At 36.1% G+C, this 19927-nt stretch overlaps 1 protein-coding gene across 2 annotated transcripts in view; it reads left to right on the top strand.

The window, feature by feature from the left end:
- The window catches only part of LOC131685109 (clavesin-1-like), a 47774-nt gene extending 28595 nt beyond the window's left edge, over positions 1 to 19179 (top strand). Inside the window, exons 1-5 of one of the 2 annotated variants that reach the window (XM_058968562.1) lie at positions 5728 to 5754; positions 17812 to 18040; positions 18102 to 18196; positions 18265 to 18609; positions 18670 to 19179. In XM_058968562.1, the coding sequence (XP_058824545.1) occupies positions 5743 to 5754; positions 17812 to 18040; positions 18102 to 18196; positions 18265 to 18609; positions 18670 to 18972 (984 nt within the window). In that variant the 5' untranslated portion in view covers positions 5728 to 5742 and the 3' untranslated portion in view covers positions 18973 to 19179. Of the gene's footprint in view, positions 1 to 5727; positions 5755 to 17811; positions 18041 to 18101; positions 18197 to 18264; positions 18610 to 18669 lie in introns of those variants that run through there. The other variant, XM_058968564.1, reaches the window with a different exon arrangement.
- Positions 19180 to 19927: the final 748 nt, after the last annotated feature.

The raw sequence follows: 19927 nt of genomic DNA, 5'->3' as shown, positions 1-19927 counted from the left end.
TCAAGTGACGTTTGCAATTTTTTTGTGTCATTGGTATATTATGAATGACTATTAAGACAGTGGGAGTAATTCGGACCCCCTCGATATCTCAGAAAAGAGCAAGACTTTATGACTATAGTACATATTGCGGAACCGCTATTCTGAAACATTAATTTTGAGAGCTGAAGTTGATTCTTTGTTCTTTGTAGAAAGGAGATACAACGTGTTTCGTTGTTTTGCAATTCTCAAAACAAAAATCATTATAATGGAAAAACCGTGATTAAAGCAACAAATAAAAGTGAAAAAAAAAATAAAAGGTAAGTGTTTTGGAAAGCTTGAGGCTTCTATTTTATGGAATGATTTTTGTTTGGGTGGAAACAGAGATATTTTCGAGACGCTCACCACTGTTGTGCGATATGAGCGTACGGGGCTATTCGGACCCCCTATTCCGTCAACCACCGTTCAGCGGCTGCGCACACCATTGCACACGCCACAGCAAAGAAAATACATGGGCCGCCAATCGACAGCTGTGACATACCAGATTAAGTTTTTGTAAAGCAATTTATTTATTTTTTGCTTCTTAAGGAGTGTCTCTTGTAACTTATTCATAGGTAAACATAATTCCATTATAAAAAAAAATTAAGAAAAATGAAGGTCTCAATTGCCCCGTAGGCAGGTCCGAATTAACCCTATATTGTAAAAGGATGAAAAAACGTAGGGGTTTGCAAATCGTCGCCTAGCGCTGCCATTTAGTGGTGCAGATGAACCTTTTATGGCACCGAAATGTAGGTGAGGTTTCAAACTAACAATTAGGACTTTTGATATCAGTAACTTTTTTTCACATCTATCCACCTAAAAGGGCGATTTGCTTAAGTAGGTCCGAATAGCCCCGGGTTCCCCTACTATTTTGAACCATTAACAACACGGTTATTTTGTGGCTACTGATCAAAGCATTAAGATGAATTCACGATGAGGTATCGCTATCAATTGCTGGAACAATTTATATTTATCAAAGACGAATTTTGCACCAACTCGAACAAATGTTTGCAGCACCCTCTCAGATTTTAATGAAATTTTCTGTACATGAGAACTTTGTCCCAAAAAAAACACTTTACATACTTCGTTTTTCCAAACATGATTTAGACTGTCTTTTGAAAAGGGTTAAACTTTTTTTACATTTTTTTTCAAATGGCTATAGTCTAAAAATGATATTTGTTATGAATATATATAAAACTGGATTCTGAGATTATCATGACTTTCACTGGTTCAGTTTTCGATAAAAATACGCTGAAAAAAAAAATCAGTTTGGACATGGAAAAGTTTTATTTAAACTATTTTTTCCATGAAAGTGCCCAATTTTGGACGGTAGGTAGGGAACATAATTACCTATCTAGGAACAAAATTTCATCCAAATCAAAGATGTTTTTTTTTTTGTAAAAAGACAGTCAAATTTAAAAAGTAAAATTTTTGTAAAAATCACTACCACAATTTTTTTTTGCAGGATTTGTCTATTTAGACCGTTTGAAAGAAATTGTTAAAAAGGTGTGACCCTTTTCAAAAGACAGTCTAGATCATTTTGGGAAAACAATGTATGCAAAGTGACTTTTTTTGTGACAAAGTCTTCATGTACAGAAAGTTTCATTAAAATCTGAGAGGGTACTGCCAACTCTGAATACGATTTAGCGCGAAATTCGTCTATATCATCAATATAATTCACCCAAAAGCTTGACTTAGTGAAGTTCTAAGATGTCACAAAGTTTCAATTTCCAGCTATGGATAAAACATTGGAATTTTATTAATTGAAACCTAAAAAGGTACCCGAGTACCGCGTCGTACACATAACGGTTAAAACGAAAAAAATAACTTTAAATTATAGTGTAACGTTCAAAAGATCTAAACCTCTAAGTGCGATGACACTCCTAAGACCGTTGTTTGTTTAGAAAAAAATCTAAATCGAAAGTATTTTTCTTTTTGAGCAATGCAATTCATTGCTAGGAGGATTATTATGACTGTTATTTATTCGGAAATTGTCCAAAGCCATAGTCATTGTTTACTTCTCTTTAATGTATACTAGAATTTAAAAACGTACATAATAATTAAAAGTACTGTAAAGAGTATGACGGCTTCTGTTTGCCTTCAGCATAAATCGTAGAAATCTTTACAATCACTCTATTTCATAATCTCACTACGCCAGAAGGGAATTTCCAATTGTCATCTAACGCAATATAAGTTGTCCATGCAGAAAGTAAACTAAGACTTTGGATCCATTGAAAATGTTTTCCTCATTCACAACCTATCCATATGAATGTAGGGTAATAATGAGCCTATATTCATTTGTTTCTATTATCGCTCCACTCATTCGAATTCATTTGAAGCCGTTGCCCGGATGAAAAAAAAAATATACACGAACTTTAACTCATATAGTGCAACGATTCCACATATTGTTTAAACAGGTCGGTAGGCTCTTAAATAATACGATGTTTATTAGGGTGATTAGAGCAGCGTCTGCCAGCTTTGTTCGATATGTTAGCTCAATTGGTATTGCGATAATTGGGACGTCCGATTGGAGTTTTCGCTGCGCTCAAATAGAAGTATGTCTTTTTGTTATTATATTGACTCTTGGGAATGAAGCAAAGAAGCTGATACCAAATTATATGCATTCCATCGATTGTTGGCCGCATATTTTATACAATAGTGCGGTACGTTTCCTAATAAGGCCAAAACAGGCATTTACCCTACCATAATTTGAATAAGCGTATTTATCAAGTGACGAAAAACGTTATTTTAGATTGTATTAATAATTAACCGACGTAATTGAAAACACAAAAGCATGTAAATTCATAAATAAGCCAGCGTTTGTCATAACATGACTTAGATACTATGCGTGATAACTTTTGATATTATCTTCTATCGATCCATTCATGTGCTGTAGCAACTTTTAACTTCACATTTGTGCTCATTCCTGCTGAGCAAGCGAACAATAATAAAGCGAACACACAGCACAAATCGTGAGTAACCCATATGAAAGCATACTTACCATGACGTTGAACTTCAAAACACCACTTACCGGGCACCGCGATGTAAAAACTGGCTTGTTCTCCCTGCTACCGGCACTACCTTCTACAACCGAACCGGGCGGCGGGCTAACCGATCCTTGCTTTTTCATGGTTGAAGTTGATATTCTGAGCGTAGGTCGCGTTGTTTTATTTATACGAGAGTTCACACGTAGTATTGTATTGTAAAAATTGGAATCACCGATCATTTGTTAGCCGATGTGATGACTATCACCCTGGAAACAAGTGTAACAACTTTAATGTAATTACATAGGTGTATCTATTCAGCTTCTAACGGCGGTTCTAGATGCTTAACCGGGAGAATGTGGCATTGACGGTCTGGTTGCAGGCTTATTAAGTCATTCGTTGTACTATTTATAACCCATTCGCTCGTGATTGTAAGGTCTTAGGTTGTGTAATAATATATCCAGCGAGATATTAGTGCCATTTTCTGTCCTCTTGGGAGGAGATATTGTGCTATAAAATAGAAACGTGGCTATCTGCTGGGGAGAGAGAGCTAGTATCATTACGATTTTATTATTTTTTTTTGCTGTGAGAGATAATGCTGTCTGTCCAATGTTTACACCTGACCGGCATACATACATGTCAATGACCTTCTTGTTGCTTTGTTGGAACACAAACTTGTATGCAAAATGATGCGCGGGGTGGCATTGGGATTCGCGAGATTGGGGTGGTTAGAATTAAAGGCAGCGAGTACACAATTTTCGTTTCGGCATTTTGCGTTCGACGATGGATTCTTGTCGTTATCGCAGCGCTTTGAAAATATGCGCGATTTTAAATTTACGTGGAATAGAGAGACATTTTCGGAATAAACAATAAAGGAAATGAACGTGTAGGAACCACCGAATTTGAACTGCAGCACCATTCTAAGGTAAACCATCCACGGTCAATTCGTACGTTTGCGAGCAGCGAGGCGTACTACCGGTGCATACCGATTAAAGTGAACGTGGGCGGTGATATCACTGCAAAAGTTTAAACATGTCTTCGACGCATGAAGCGATACATTGTCTTCTGTTACTGATTAGAGATGGCTCGGTATTTTGGTTTTTACTTTTCTATCGACTGGTTTTGTAGGTCAAAATATTCTGACAAAAACACATGGTTTTTCCTTCTAGAAGTTGGGATAAAAATAAAGAATGTGTGAAGCTCATAGTATGTCCGTCATACAAAGTAAGGTTTTCAGTAAAGTTAATGGTTATTTTGTACGGCTCAAATTATTTCCATATCCTTGTCGCAAAAACAAACGATATTTTTTAGTTTGCTTCCATTCTAATTTCTTCCTTTTTGAAATATTTTTCTTACCCTTTCTTTTGCTAATTCGGCATCTGTGAAAACAATGTTTGAATTGAGTATATTTCTAGACAGTGACTCGTTATTCGCCATTATGATATTTCAAAAGCTGTTTTAAGTACCTAATGAGTCTCCTGGTGTCTGGGCACCCAGAGACTCCTAAAATCTTGAATAGTGCGTAAACTCCAGCACAGTATTTCGAATCCGTATTTTTACTAACAATCTCCCTTCTCCTGTGACACTTGTGGAGTGCGCAGTAGTATATACGGCCTCTAGAAAAAGCAAGTGTCAAGAAATCATTTGGGGTTACCCGGAGTTGTATATTGAAGAATATTCTTTTTTTCCCAGGTAGTATGTTATTGATTCTCTGTGTAATTTCAGCTAGCCTTGATCAATAACGGAGTAGCAACCAGGGGTGGTCGCACAACCTCACCGCTGCTAAGGCTCAATTTTTGCTAACATGTCCTTCAGATGACGACTGTCGTTATAGTAGTGCAGTTGAGACATCCTTCTTAATTCGATGCAAATACAGCCTCTATTTTATATACAATGCATGTAGAAATAGCTTCTTGATACCGTATTGTCGGACAGCAACATTCTAACAAAAAAAACAATAGACCTATATTTCTCTTGAAAAAGGCCAAATAACTCAAAATTTCATCATCCCAGTCGTTTGAATATAATCTCAATTATGGTCTTGGTTTCAGAATTCATGGCACTTTATTTACGGATTCGGGATAAAAAAAATTACTGTCTGGGCAATAAAATATATTATCTCTTTGAACTATGATATGAGAAGAGCTACTACTTTGAAAGGAGATATCAGACCCAGGTTCAGATTGGCAACGTTACGAAATTTGGATGATCATGGTTATAACATATATTTGGCTTACTAGGTAATATAACAAATTTTCGCGAGGTTACGCTTTAGACATTAGCCAAACGAAACTTTATAAACTTTCGAAGGATAGACCTCAAAAACTAAAAGCTTAAAGTATATGTAACAGCAATTCAAAATTCATTCACGGTTATGATCACTCAATTTAACCCCGGGGCGAAGAAGTGCGCAAGACAATTGCAAAAAATAAATAAACTGAACAAACGCCTACCTGCTTGCCCATCAGAGTACTTACCACAAGTACCCACGAGGAAATACTTTTTCGATGACCGTGAATGCCGCTAGGTACGCATGGGTTCATTTTTTTTATTGCCGCTGCCACCGAAGACCGGTCTCAATTTCTTCGGAAGGCATGGCGCGGATGGTGCTTCTCTAGATCGATTGCGGCCAGTCATTGATCGTACTTGTAACCGTTAACACTCGTTTTTAACCCGGGAAAAAGAGTTCTGCAAGGAAGTGCATTTTATCAAACGGAAAGTGTTAGCAAGTTGGGAATTCAAAATGTTCAAGACGGTAATTATTTGATCTATTCTTCTAACATGAGCGAAAAAAGATAAGTGAAAAGCTTGACTAGAGAGAAAAACAAAAGCAATTTGATGAGCCATTAATTGTCGTTAGTCGTTAGCCGAGTAAGAAGATTAATTAACTTGAACTAGCGTGCACTCGCATGTACTACATAAAAGTGTAGTAGTGCCGTATGCATTTTTTTTTACAAATTATGCGGTTTATTTTATTGTGACTTATTTTCAATACATAATACATGCCAATCACCACCTTGGGTTTGAAAATATGAAAATAAGATTGTCGCATGCTTTAGGCGTTCAATGACTACGTAAGAATCAGCATTTTTTCTCCGTCGACAACGACCGTTTTTGTTTGGCCCTGAAATTGAGTAAGGTTCCAACCCCAAGTGGTGCCGGTTCATATATTTGGACAGCAGTTGAGGTTAGAACCTGACACAGTTTAGCCTCAAGCAAAACGACAGTAATTATGCAACTGATAACCAGTGCATCAGTAATAACTATTTTAAAATCAATTGCAGGATGCGCAGTAAAAATAAGGAAACAAATTATAACTGAAAATTATTCTGTCGGGAGTATTGATATAAACAAGAATGTTTTGACAAATATATGCACTTTTACAATTTCTTCAAGCGGAGATAGAACCAAGAGCACAATCTTGAAATTAAGGAAGTCCAGAACCAGGTTCGGCTTCAAAGCAGCATATAGAAAGGATATGCAAACACTCTGAACATCGTCAACCTAATCCCGGCCAATTTTTTGACAAATAGAGGTTTTCTGTATTATAACAGGGGCGTAGCTAGGGGTATGCGGTGAGGCGTTAGCCTCCCGCCCTCTCACATCATACAGCACCCATACCTAAACACCCCTTGCCCAACAAGTCCATTTCCATCCAGACCCCCCTAATAAAATTTCCTTGTTCCTCCAGAATAACTTTCCTAGTGGGTCTGAAATTTCGATTTTGAAATAAGCACATCGTAAAAATTTGTTTTGAAATGATGTTGTCTTAACAAGTTGAAAATTTTAGGCGGGGTACGGACTCCCCGAACCCTCCTCCTGGATTCGCTGCTGGTTTCAACTGTTTCAGCGTCAACAAACAGCATGTCAAGTTCGTGGCTGTCGATCCATTGTACGTTCGTGCAAATAGTACTGAATATGTAATAGTCATCTCTTCCATTATATTAACCTCTTCATGTCCCTGTTGTTTGTGGACAACAACGTTTTTAAACGGCTATACCTTTTGATTGATGCACGATTTGCTCACAAAAACGAGTAAAGCTAATAAATATGACTATTGCCTTTCATTTGAGCATTAACAGTTACAAGGATCAGCTCTAGAACTATTGTAACTTATTGCGATTAGCCTGATTGAATTCCAATAGAGCAGTGCTGTCAGGGACAGTTTACGTTGACAAAGGAAAATGAATTTTTTATATATCTTCGTTATGGTGCAATATTATTGAAAACTGAAAAACCCTATTAATTAATCACCTATATTTGGCTTCGTTTCCACGCATTTGCATTATTGTAAATATTCTAGGAGAATTGTATTGAGCATTGGAAGGTAAAAATTGAGCAGCTTCTTGCACTGCAAGGGAAGCACCTATCTTAATGAAAAAAGGGTTTTCGTGTTTCTTGATCCAAACAGGTGGAGGAAGGAAAAAAAGTTTTGAAACACTACATGCAGTAGAAAAAAGTTGGGCATGAAAGGGTTAAATATATCCAGCCATAGAAACGTAGTTTGGACAAATGAGAAAGGTACAATTGCACCACTAGGTGGAATCAAAACAGGTTTTTTAGGTATAGTTGGCGCAACCCCAATGGGGGACACCTTGCGGGACAGTCTTCGGGAGGAAAGATCTTCTACACCTCCACCTTCTCCAACAGATTCTGAAAAATTATAATACCCATGGAAAACCCCAAGTTTGTAGATGTGTTAGGATCCCACCAGATTGATAAACGGTTAATACTTTTACATGAAAATTCAATTTTCCTGTGACAAGTTTATCTTACCCACAATGTATGTATGCAATACACATTTTTTTCCAGTATTACTAATGTTACCAAACGATATCTTATAATACATGCCCGTAGTAAGGACTTTGTTTCGGGAGGGGCAAAAATTATCGAATAAATGTATTTATTATAAATTAAATTATTCATTATTAAACGAATATGCAATCCCGGATGATGCTAGAAAATACAAGGAAATACTACACGTTTGAAATTTGCGATAAACCTTCCGATCTAGCAGGGGATTTGTAGGTGCAAAAAACGGTTCAACTCCTATTTTCTTGATCAGGCGTCTTGCCACTATTAATAGTTCTGTGGCATCAATAGAAGTTTGCGCTAACTTAACTTTACCATATTTGCAATTGAAGTGATACTACATTAAAGGCTATCTTCGGAAATATTATTAGACAACTGAGAACAACTATTCATTTTTCTGTTTAAGTATTCGGATTCTTTAATATATCCTATTTTTTAAATTGATAGTTTCTGTATCATTGGACTTACGAATTAAAAATATCGCTGAAAAGTTTGTGCAAAAAACCACTAATTTTTCTACAAAGCAATAATAGAAACTTTAGCTATATTGACTTTCAACAATCTTGCAAAACCGTTGGGACTCGATAAGATTGCCTAGATTTAGCAAATATTATATTTGTGCACATAAAATTTGTAGATTTTATTACGGAATTTAAGGGTTTGGACAATGCAAGATAGGGTAACCAACCTAACTTGGACCCTGTAAATATATTTTCCTCCTACACTGCCAGTTTTCTCTGCATTTGTTTGGTTTAATGCAACAATTACATTCCTTGAGTTGTCAATTAAGTTTCAATATCATTAGTTCATCTCTAATTGTTTAAAATTAAACAGAATCCACACTTTTAAAAAATATCACCGAAAACGTTTCATATTTCAACAATAGCCAAGAGGAACCGGTGGACATTTTCAAATTGGATTTAAATAGACAATTGTATTTTTTTATTAATTCAATTAGTTTGTGTGATTTGGTATTATGCATGTTACCTGTTTGAAAAGGTTTCTTTGTAATATTTTATCTAAATTATTGTGGAAGGATCCGAAATGTGAAAAATTTATGCTGGAAAGAATTATCAGTTTATGTAAATGTATAAAACATCCATTGACAGTTTTCTTTCAATAACAGTGGATGTATTGCATTAAAAAACGCTTTTAATCCACCTAACAGTGTGATGAGACATTTCTTATAACTCTTATCACTCTCTTCGGATATTATATCGTTTGAGAACATTTAGAACTTGATGTTTCGCGATGTTTTTGATAACACATACTACATGGGATAGTGGCAGGACTCAGAGAATCGCTCAAATCAGCATAGGACAACATCAGTGCTAGAAATCTCAAACCAAATCAATGGGAAAGCGAAAAAATGGCCCATAAAATAGACATTCCAACGAATTATTGTTAATACTCTGTTAATAAAATATCTAAATTGTGGTGGGAAAACTGAATTTTCCTAAAGGGGTTATTTATTTATCATTCGCATGTATGAAAAAAGCCTTATGTTTACATTTGTGAGTATCGCCCTTTTCACAAAAAAGCGTTGAAATGAAATCGGAGCTCCTGATATCACATTAACTCTGAAGTGCATGCGTGCATAGTTTCAAATTTTACTTCGATATCGACTTTTTCTAAAGGTGACTTCCCAGTAGTATCCTTGATTTAAATTATTACCGCTAATCCTAATGCCAAAGAACAAATAAAAACCTTTCGAAAACGAACCGTTTGGGGAAATCATCATCATTACTGGAATTTTCATTTTCACGAAACTTTTCGATAGCCTTCCGTCACTTGCGTTAATGCACTGGGTGCACAGTGCTCCGAAAATCTAGCGAAATCGTCTTAGGGCACCAGCGGGTCTAATTCAGAGCTATCTGCGCGGCGAGTTAAACACTAAAAATTATTTTCTATTCCATAATTTTCAGTTCAGCAATTCGAGAGATCGTACTCACCGCAAGCCATGAAAAATAGACTACGTTGTGAAGCGATGGTCACTATTTATTAAAAAATCGCGGTTAAATAAAAAATTAAACTATTAAAAAATTTCAAATAGTTTATAATTTTCACAAACTTATTAGGAAAAATTGTTTAATAAGCTTTCGTAATATTGTGTAGGAAAAAAGCTGAAAATTTCAGAATTTTCTCTATCTGCAACATATAAACCCTTAAGTATACCAATTAATTGGTATACGAATTGGAATAGGTTCGCCAAATTTTGGAAGAAGTCTATAAAATAACCTCTTGAAAGCTACCTAAAAATTGTTGTAGTTCGATGCAATAAAAAAATCATATTTGGCAATTCATATTTGGCTGATACAATTGGGGTGTCAATGTATTATAATAGATATTCAGCATTCGAAGAAGTTTCTTGTGAACGAGTGTAGAACAACTTTGTTTCTACTTACTTGAAGTCAGCGGCGTAGCCAGAAATTCGGTTTGGTGGGGGTTTGGTGAAAATCGATCATACTGTCCAAACGGCATAATTCCGAAACCATCATTTTTGAAGTTTTAAAATTATGCAGAAATATTTTTTCAGAAAATAGTAACAGAGTTCGTGTCTTTAGCGAATTTGTTGAGACTTTATTGTAGTCATGAATATTAACCTGAGAAAATTCACCATAAATACTTCTTGGACGATATACCGTCAAAATTATTTTATCAAATGATGCGCTGTTTAACGTTTGTAAAAATCATCGAAGATACTAAACCTCCGAAATTGGCGGTTTCAAAATGATGTTATCTTGACCTTAAATTACTGTTTTTAAACATTTGGCCTATACATACAATTGATCGTACAACAAAAATCAAATGCTCATCAAAATCGATCAGAACCTGCTAGAGTCGAATGGAAATCGTCATTTTTCATAAATTTCTCTCTACATTCGGAAAGTGTTATCCTCGTTATTAATCATATTACGTTTTCGTCTCAACTCGACGCATTCCCAAAATAAAAACCTGTTTTAATCCATCTAGTGGTGCAATTGTGCTTTCTCATTTGTCCAGACTACGATTCCATGGCTGGTTATATTCAATACAATGGTGGAAATGAATATTACATGTTCAGTACGATTTGCACATACATACAATGGATCGACAGCCACGATCTTGAGATACTATGTGATATTGAAACATCGCTTGAAACCAGCGGCGGATCATGGAGAAAGATCCGGGAGGTCCAGGTCCTGCCGAAAATTTTCAACTTGTTAAGAAATTTTAAATTAGTTTTAATTTTAAAGTAGCAACCCCTCACTGCATATTCCCTCCGGGCCGGTATGATTGACGATTTTTAGAGTGATTGCATAACCTTTCTATATGAGAAAGGCAAAAATGTACCAAAGTCCAAAGAAGTAAATTTTTGTCAAACATCTCAATGTTTCATGCATTTTAAAGTCATTTGGCATCAAAAATACAAATTTGTTTTTGAAAATTTTTCATTTCAGTTTATATGAGAATTTGCTGTGTGATTGCACTCTTCAACTCGTAACTCCGGAACCGGAAGTCCAATCAATAAAAAATTCAATAGCAGCCGATGGGAAGGTTGTACCTTTCATTTGAGACTAACTTTGTGTAAATTGGTCCAGCCATCTCTGAGAAACAGAGGTCACATTTTTTTCCACATACACACATACATACACACACAGACATTTTCCGATCTCGACGAACTCAGTCGATTGGCATATGACACTCGGTCCTCCGGGTCGGGATTAGATTGACGAATTTTAGAGTGAATGAGAAAGCCAAAAACATTTTTGGAAAATGTTGAAAGTTATGCATTTTTTGGTGAGCAGTTTTTATGTTTCATAGACATTAAATCAATTTTAACTTCGCTTCCTATTAAATAAAGACCCTTATTACAATACATTTCTACAAAAAAGAGATCAATTTGAAAATGAATCTGAGGATTATGATTGATTACAGCACTCTGGAATTTTCTATTGGAATGTTTTCAGGCAGGAATTTGATATTGATGCAATTAGACAACTGTGAAATCAAGACCAATAGATCAGTTACATATCAGGACCCCATTCCGACAATTTATCAAAAGTCCTAATGATGTTAACAACAACAGGTTATCAATCCACGGATCAGATAATTGTTATTGTAATATTGAATTAAATCAGTCAGCATCCATAAATTTTCAACTTCAATCCAATATTTTTTTTTGGGTATGTTGGGGGGGGGGGGGGGGTTGTATTGTCTTAAACCCCGAAACCTTCTTTTGGCTACGCCGTTGCTTGGAGTTATTAAATTCGCTTTTCATTTTTCGATATGTTTCAGATCGATCCGATGGTTATAAGTTAGAAAAATTGCAGTCAGAAGGTTCGCACAAATGAACATTTTTGTACTGATAAGGTATCAAGTTCCTTCCAGACAACTTGGAAGTGTTCGGTGATTATTTCTAGCGGTTGTAGATAATAAAATGAAATACAAAAGTCGTTTTATCGAAATAATGTTTAGCTTATTTCAATGGATTATTACTATATTGAACAATAAATAGGCGACAAAGAGTAATCAACAAACAACAAGCCATAACTTTTAAAGTATTCAAAATAGATATTTAAAGTCTTTAGTAAAGTTATTCGCAAAAGTAAGAGCTACAAATTTGCTGAAGACATCATTTCGATATAATCACTTCCAAGAAAATTTGTAAAAATATCTCACTCATAGGGGGATTAATCAGCAAAAGCACAATTCCAAAAGAAAGGGCATATTACCTCCAATAAATTCTCCGAAGATACTATTGACCTAAAATAAGCCGTTTTGGCGTTAATAATAGATTACATGTTTTTGGTCATATTTCTGGCAATGGGAAATGATAAAAATCTTTCGTCCGCATTTAATGTTAAATATCTCTTTTGGTAATAGTCCGATTTCTACAATCTATAGCTTGTTCGAAAGGTATTCGTTAAAGCTGTCTAAAAACATATGATTTAGTAATCTATATTGTCAATTTTGGCAGATAATTTCAAAAAACTGCAAAAAACGCCCTTTTTACGCATTTAAACATTCATATCTTGGAAACTAAACATCAGAATCAAAAACAAATTAATAGCGTTCATACTGTTTTTTAGTTCTTTCATTTAAAATTGGTTTGGATAAGATCGGTTCAGCCATTGCTGAGAAACACGAATGAGAATTTGTCCGTTACATACACACACACACACAGACACACACACACACAGACATTGTCCCAAATCGTCGAGCTGAGTCGATTGGTATATAAGACTCGGCCCTCCGGGCCTCGGAAAAAATCTTGAAAGTTTGAGCGAATTCTATACATTTCTTTTATAAGAAATGTAAAACATAGGCAAGCAAATATTATTGACGTTAACGTAAGTTCAATTCCTCTAGGGGTCCAAAAATTGGTGGGATACCCTATACAATTCAGTGATTTCATCTACTAATGGAAATTTAAATTTAATCTACTTAATCTAATCGAAAGAAAATCACTTAGCACTGAATACTGATATGTTCTAATCTATAAATAGGGGTGAGCTCAATAATTTCAGCATCAATTGCTTCCAACACAGAAAAAAACACAACATACATGCTTCTTCTTCGTCTAAAGAGGGTTTCTTTTGAATTTCTCTGTTTTTAAATTACTATATTTTAGCACTTTACTTTAGCAAAACTTTTGTCGACGGCAGTTTGTATGGCCTATTGCTGGGGGCAGATCACTCTAAGAATGTATAAAAAATTTGCATCAAATTAGAAAAAATACATTTAATTTCCATTTTTGCATCAACTTTGCACTCCCTCGCAGAAAAGTTTGTTCAAAAAACGTCCTACGCTGATCCACTTTGTTCGACGTTTTGTGGAATGTAGGGCTAGTTTTTTCGTAGGGTTTTGACGTCTTACACGCTACTCAAAAGACATTGCACGCAACGCAAAATGCATTATGAATTTCTATTTTGATGGAAATAAATGCATTTAATTTCGCTGATATTAAAAAATGCATTAAAAGTGTCCCTAGGCCTACTATCTAGTTCCTTCTGACTATTGGATTTGCTATGATGCTTACATTTTCTAATTCAATTCGCCAATTCGGTAAACAAAGTTGTATAATCTGCTTAGTAATTGGTTTGTTTTTTGAATGACAACAATTAACTTTTTTTACAATCATCATCAAAATTGGAAAAGATGTATGACTTCTTGAAGAAAGTTGTAATGTTTGTTTGATTACATGTTGGCTTTAGTACAATTTGGAAAACAGTTTCAAGTAACGTTGTTGCACCTAACGCATCACAGCTGTACGGATAACGAATACGTGGGGTATTCTCGAAAATGTTGTTTTATTCAAACCGAAGAGAAAGAATCACAGCGCAATTTTGAAGGCCCTTGTTTTGAGTGTTTAGAAATAATAGAATAGGTGTTCTTTTGAGTCGTTTTCGACTGATTGCTTCTTTTTTCTCTCTTTTCTCCGAGATCTGATTATTTTTCTCAATTTATTTGACAACGACAACGAACAAAAAACAAAACGTATGACTGTCACACACCGAAGGCATGAAATCTAAACGTTGATTTCTAGATTCAACCAGTCACAACATTCTTATCAGTTTTCGTGATTTCCTATTGAAGTCTGTGCGCTGTGTTGTCACGCCATTTTCAAACTTACATGGACACTAATTGTAAACCATATCAAGCGACTAAAATGGTGTTGCTGGTTGCAACATTAAGTGCATAGTGTGAACTTAACCTAAGAGCGAAAATTGGAAGCATACATGATCTATCATTTCTTAGATTGATTGTCTAATATGTGATTTAACAGCAATTGGCATCCGATTGATGAAAAGAAACGAAATCATGACCGTACGTTCTATTGAATGTCTCCAACAGCGTCTACTTCCACTTCTGAGATCTCACGCTTTTCTGGTCGGATAAATCCGTTACAATACTCGAAACATCTTCTGGAGTGGTACAAGGCTAAAGAGATCAATTTCGTGTCAAACGATCTTATTCCTCCGAGCGACCCGAAATTGCGGATAATTGAGAAATACGGAGCAATAACGAAGCAGGAGCTTTGGAAGCATCCTATAGAAGTGAAATCGGATGCAGAACTGAGGAAAAATGGATTTCCACACAAAAACAAGCTGGCATAAACGTTGTACAAAACCTGTATTGCTGTCGTATATCCTGGGCGCACTACTTTCCACTCCAAGTGTTAATTTTCTTTCTCGATTACAAGCAATGGTCAGGTTCATCCTCTCCCGCTTGCTGATCATTCCGTCTACCTTTCCCTCGCTCGTGTTTGCGTCCATATCGTCGTCGCTAGAATTGCTCTGTTGTTCGCTGTTAGATGTTTGGTGCTTTTTGTGTTTTCGAATGACTTTGATATAGCCGTTTTATTTTTTGTTTATTTCATTCCCTAGGTATGTTAACTATTGGCTTAGGCGTACGGTGGAATACTGTTTGTTCTCCATTTCTTTTTTGGGTGGCTGTCTGCGTTGCATCTGCAAATATCGAAGGCTGTATGGTGGTATTGGTTTTGGTAGATCAGTATTCTTCAGTTGTTTTGGCGCATGGCTTACTGTAGTGTGCTGTCTGGTCACAGCATTGGCACGTGAACGTCTGCCCAAGATATGTGTATAGGGTTCTTTGTAGGTAGCTAACACCTTGAGATGATCTGCCATCGATATTCAAGTAAGACGTTATATGTTGGTTCAGCCACATTCGCACCCCCCGACCACCGTTGAGAATACCAGGGAAAAAGTTCCTCCAAGTGTTGTTTGTGAAGGATTACACTTCTACCTAAGAGAAGCAACGAGAACAGGCTTCTTGCTCTTCTTAATTTTCTATACTTGGCCCTGCCGTAAATCTAAAGGCAATAAGCGTTCATCGTTGCCAGATATCTTTTGTCTGCCTATCACAATTGCTGAAAATTATTGTGCCTCTAAGATCGCACCTCAACCAAGAATTCATAATACTAACCGCATTTGAAAATTAAATTTTATTTTTATGCATGTCTCTTTTAACAATACACGTAGCTATATCTTCATTCCAGACTTTTATTCAATTTGTTTGAAATGTTGATGTGTATGAAGAATCGCCAGAATAGATTCATCAGCACTGTTTTTCATCCTGTTTGTAAATATTATGAACGCTCTTGACTAGTAAAACGACCAATCAGAAGCTGGTTCAATATTGAGGTTAGGACGGAATCAAATTAGCTATGCAATTGTCTTCTCTTCTCTTAGACTTCTACACAGAAAAAAATGTTTTGAGATTTTAAATGTATTTTCATGCACATATTTGGAGCATGTTTAATAGAATTATCGAACAAAAGACTTGACTAAATATACCAGTTTACAGGATTACCGACAATAAATACAACAAAAAACATAGGGAAAGCAAGTCGAAGACAGACGTTCGGAATAGGGGTCTAAGTAGGTTTTGGTAAAAAGTTATATTTAAAATAATTTGTTAAATACAATGTTTTTGCTAATAGTACTCAACCCCTTCTTAACCAATCATCACTTGCAGGTTACGGTAGCAGTCAGAAATATAATCAAAATAAGACAAAACATTGATGAATATGCAAATGGGTTTATTTGTTTACTTAAGGTTTTAGCGGTTTGTTAGGCAAGTTTTTTTTGTACTCTGTTAACTCATTTTGTAGTTAGGACTGTTATCCAATACTACGACGAAAACGTTGACATATTTACAACCACTAACAACGTTAAGTAAATTTGATTGAAAAGTAAAAATAACGGGTGAGGTGAACCCCTCATTGATGTGAGTTGTGGTTACGTACTAATTTTAGTTTGGAATTAGCGACATTTTCATCGTAATGAGCTTAATCAATATCGCCCAAATTACTTATAAATTGTACTAAAAGTAGAATATTATCAATATGTTGCTTTGAGCGGAATCGAAGTGGTCACCCTAATCTGAGTTCGTGAGAATTAGTTTTTTATTTACAGTAATACTAAAAATTCTAAAAATCTATGATGCATGGAAGGATTTCTGTAGCAACCAAATCCAAATTTTTCATTCATTATTTGATCAGGGTTGTCCATCATACCCATTCCGCATTGTTGACGACACGTCACTTCTTGAGTAAAATATTGAAATAAACACCGATACACTTTCTAGTTTTTAGGGAAAATTTTTAGCATATTATGTTTTCTTCGCGTTAGATGTACTAAAGCATCTTAAAATACCTGGGAAAAGTTTCCAAACCTTATGGTATCTGCCCTAGGTACAATTCTCCTATCTGTGTTATACCAGTTATGTTAAAAGTCATCCTGTTTAATTATTCTCGTTGAAGCAATTCAAAGTGGTCAGGAACATTTTTGGACACTGTAGTATATAATGCTAGATCATAAGCATTAAGCATCTGAGTCAACCATAACGAAGGTTGGGATATTCATGAGTCAGCGCTAATCGAGAATGTACTTTTTCTCAATAATTTATGGCATTTATATTTGCGAGTTACCTATCAGTGAGCTTCTGTCTTCTGACATGACTTGTGGGAGCAGTACAATCGAACCAACGCCACCGCCCAATGGCAATCAACACGGTTTGGACACTGTTTGAAGGTACACCCTGCTTGAATTTGTATGTACATAATTGACTTTAAAGATCAGTTAGCAAAAATGAAGTACCTACTTATTACGCTATTAAAGAAGATTTTCATCATTTACATATTGAGAATCCAAATGATTACGCTAATTCAACAGTATCATATTATTTTTTTTTTAAATCTTGCCTGGCAACTTCCAGATTCTCTCGATCAGCCCACGTACTCTCGCGTGTGCGGAAATCAACATTATGCATGAGAGATTAGCTTGTTCAAAACAATTGCCGTTCCATCATTCCATTATACTAGAACCCGATGTACGCTCGGTTCTGATAAAGCGAATTCACCATTAGTTAACAATCTTGGCGATTACATGCATGATTGTATGCTCCCTATATTCGACTAGTGACTGTTTGCGTTCGGCTGATCCGTCTAGCTGTTCCGTTGTTGTTCATCTTTGCGATTCTCGTTTCATTCCAGAAAATCAAACCCAAAAGAGTAGTCGTGATTCGGGCCGCGCTGCCGAAAGATAATCACTTGTGGAAGCCTCCAACGATCCGCTGCAGGATGCCGGACGCCGAAGGTATAAAGCATTCAATCAACATGGACACGGAACTGCCAGCAAAGATTGCCGAGATTGCAAGAAGGAACGGGGAAGACCCGGAGAAGACATGTCTTATGTTGCAGGAGCTCCGGGATATGGTCTATGGTTAGTTGAATATTCCGTTAGCGAGCAAGTGCAATGGAATCATCAAACTTATCTTTTTCAGAAAGAGGCGACTGCGAACCACATCGGCTGGACGATGATTTCCTGATTAAATTTTTGCGAGCGAGATTTTGGAAAGTGGAAAATGCTTATAAATTGGTAAAGTATATTTGCATCCATAGTTTATTTAAACGGCTCTAAGAATATCAGTCGTTGAACCATTTCAGATGTGCCGTTACTACGATTTTCGTGAGAATAACTTGGACCTGCATGAAAATGTGAACCCAATGACGCTGAGGTCACTTGGCGATGATAACATCATTACGATTTCACCCTATCGGGATCAGGAAGGCCGTAGAGTGTTGTTCTTCAAATTTGGTAACTGGATACCGTCGAAAGTACCCATGAACGATCTGCTCAAAGCTACTCTACTGATGTTGGAAGTTGGCTCTTTGGAACCAATATCGCAGGTAGTCGGAGGAGTTGGCATCATGGACTTGGAAGGCCTTTCTTTGAACCATGCTTGGTACATGAGTCCATCAATTGCTCAGAAAGTCATCTCTTTGCTTGTGGTATAATCGAAAGGTAAGATCTGAACATCTCAGTGCTTTAAGTACTATTTTCGTTTTCAGACATGTATGCCCGTTCGTACGACAGCGATTCACATCGTTAACCAGGGGTGGGTATTCGATACGGTGTTTCAGATGTTTAAACCCCTGCTGAATGAACGGATGCGTGAGCGTTTGTACTTCCATGGTACAGATCGAGCTTCGCTGCACAAACATATCGATCCGGAGTACTTACCAGAACGGTACGGAGGCACAAAACCGGAATATCCCTATACCTATTGGTTGGATCATCTGTGCGGTAATGAACGCGTAGTTCACGAGCTGGAACAGCTAGGGTACGTGGCCGAACCGGCTAGCGAAGAATGACCAAAGCTTCTGATGTGTGAAATAGTCTGTGATTGGATTTTTGACTTTGACTGTCAAGTGACTGCTGCATAATTAGTTTTAGTTTTTGTAATGATGATATTAGGAAAAAGAGTACTCGTTGGATTTAATGCAGCTGCAAACCAGCTTCAACGGAAACTTTGGGCGGATATATTTTCGTACAAATATACAATGTTAATATACTTAAAATTGCTTTATTTCATTAATACTTAGTAATTTATAAGTAAAATACGACGAACAGGAGATTCGTTCAAAAGTGATTTGAACGGATGACACGTCAATTTATTTTTGCTGTTCTGTTGAGAATTTGAACCACTTTCGCATCTTATACAAAAATAAGAATGATTGTATCTTTGTCGTATACAAAATCTGTTCCGATGCTTAATTTATTAAATTTCTACCCACGTTAATTAGTAAATATCTACCTCTGAATTATCCAAAATTATCAATCATTATTCAATCTGGCTGAATTGCGATTCACATGAGATAGTTCTAGATCTGAATATAAATTTTTAAAAAGTAGATGCAATACTATAATCCAGCGATTGTCAACCTTTTTACATTTCTTATAAAAGAAATGTATAGAATTCGCTCAAACTTTCAAGATTTTTTCCGAGGCCCGGAGGGCCGAGTCTTATATACCAATCGACTCAGCTCGACGATTTGGGACAATGTCTGTGTGTGTGTGTGTGTGTGTGTGTCTGTGTGTGTGTGTGTATGTAACGGACAAATTCTCATTCGTGTTTCTCAGCAATGGCTGAACCGATCTTATCCAAACCAATTTTAAATGAAAGAACTAAAAAACAGTATGAACGCTATTAATTTGTTTTTGATTCTGATGTTTAGTTTCCAAGATATGAATGTTTGAATGTGTAAAAATGGCGTTTTTTGCAGTTTCTTGGAATTATTTGCCGAAGTTGACAATATAGATTAACAA

The sequence above is a fragment of the Topomyia yanbarensis genome, chromosome 2, assembly GCF_030247195.1.
Source record: "Topomyia yanbarensis strain Yona2022 chromosome 2, ASM3024719v1, whole genome shotgun sequence".
NCBI lineage: Eukaryota > Metazoa > Arthropoda > Insecta > Diptera > Culicidae > Topomyia > Topomyia yanbarensis.
The sequence above is the reverse complement of the archived record's forward strand: the minus strand, read 5'-3'. Positions and strand labels throughout refer to the sequence as shown.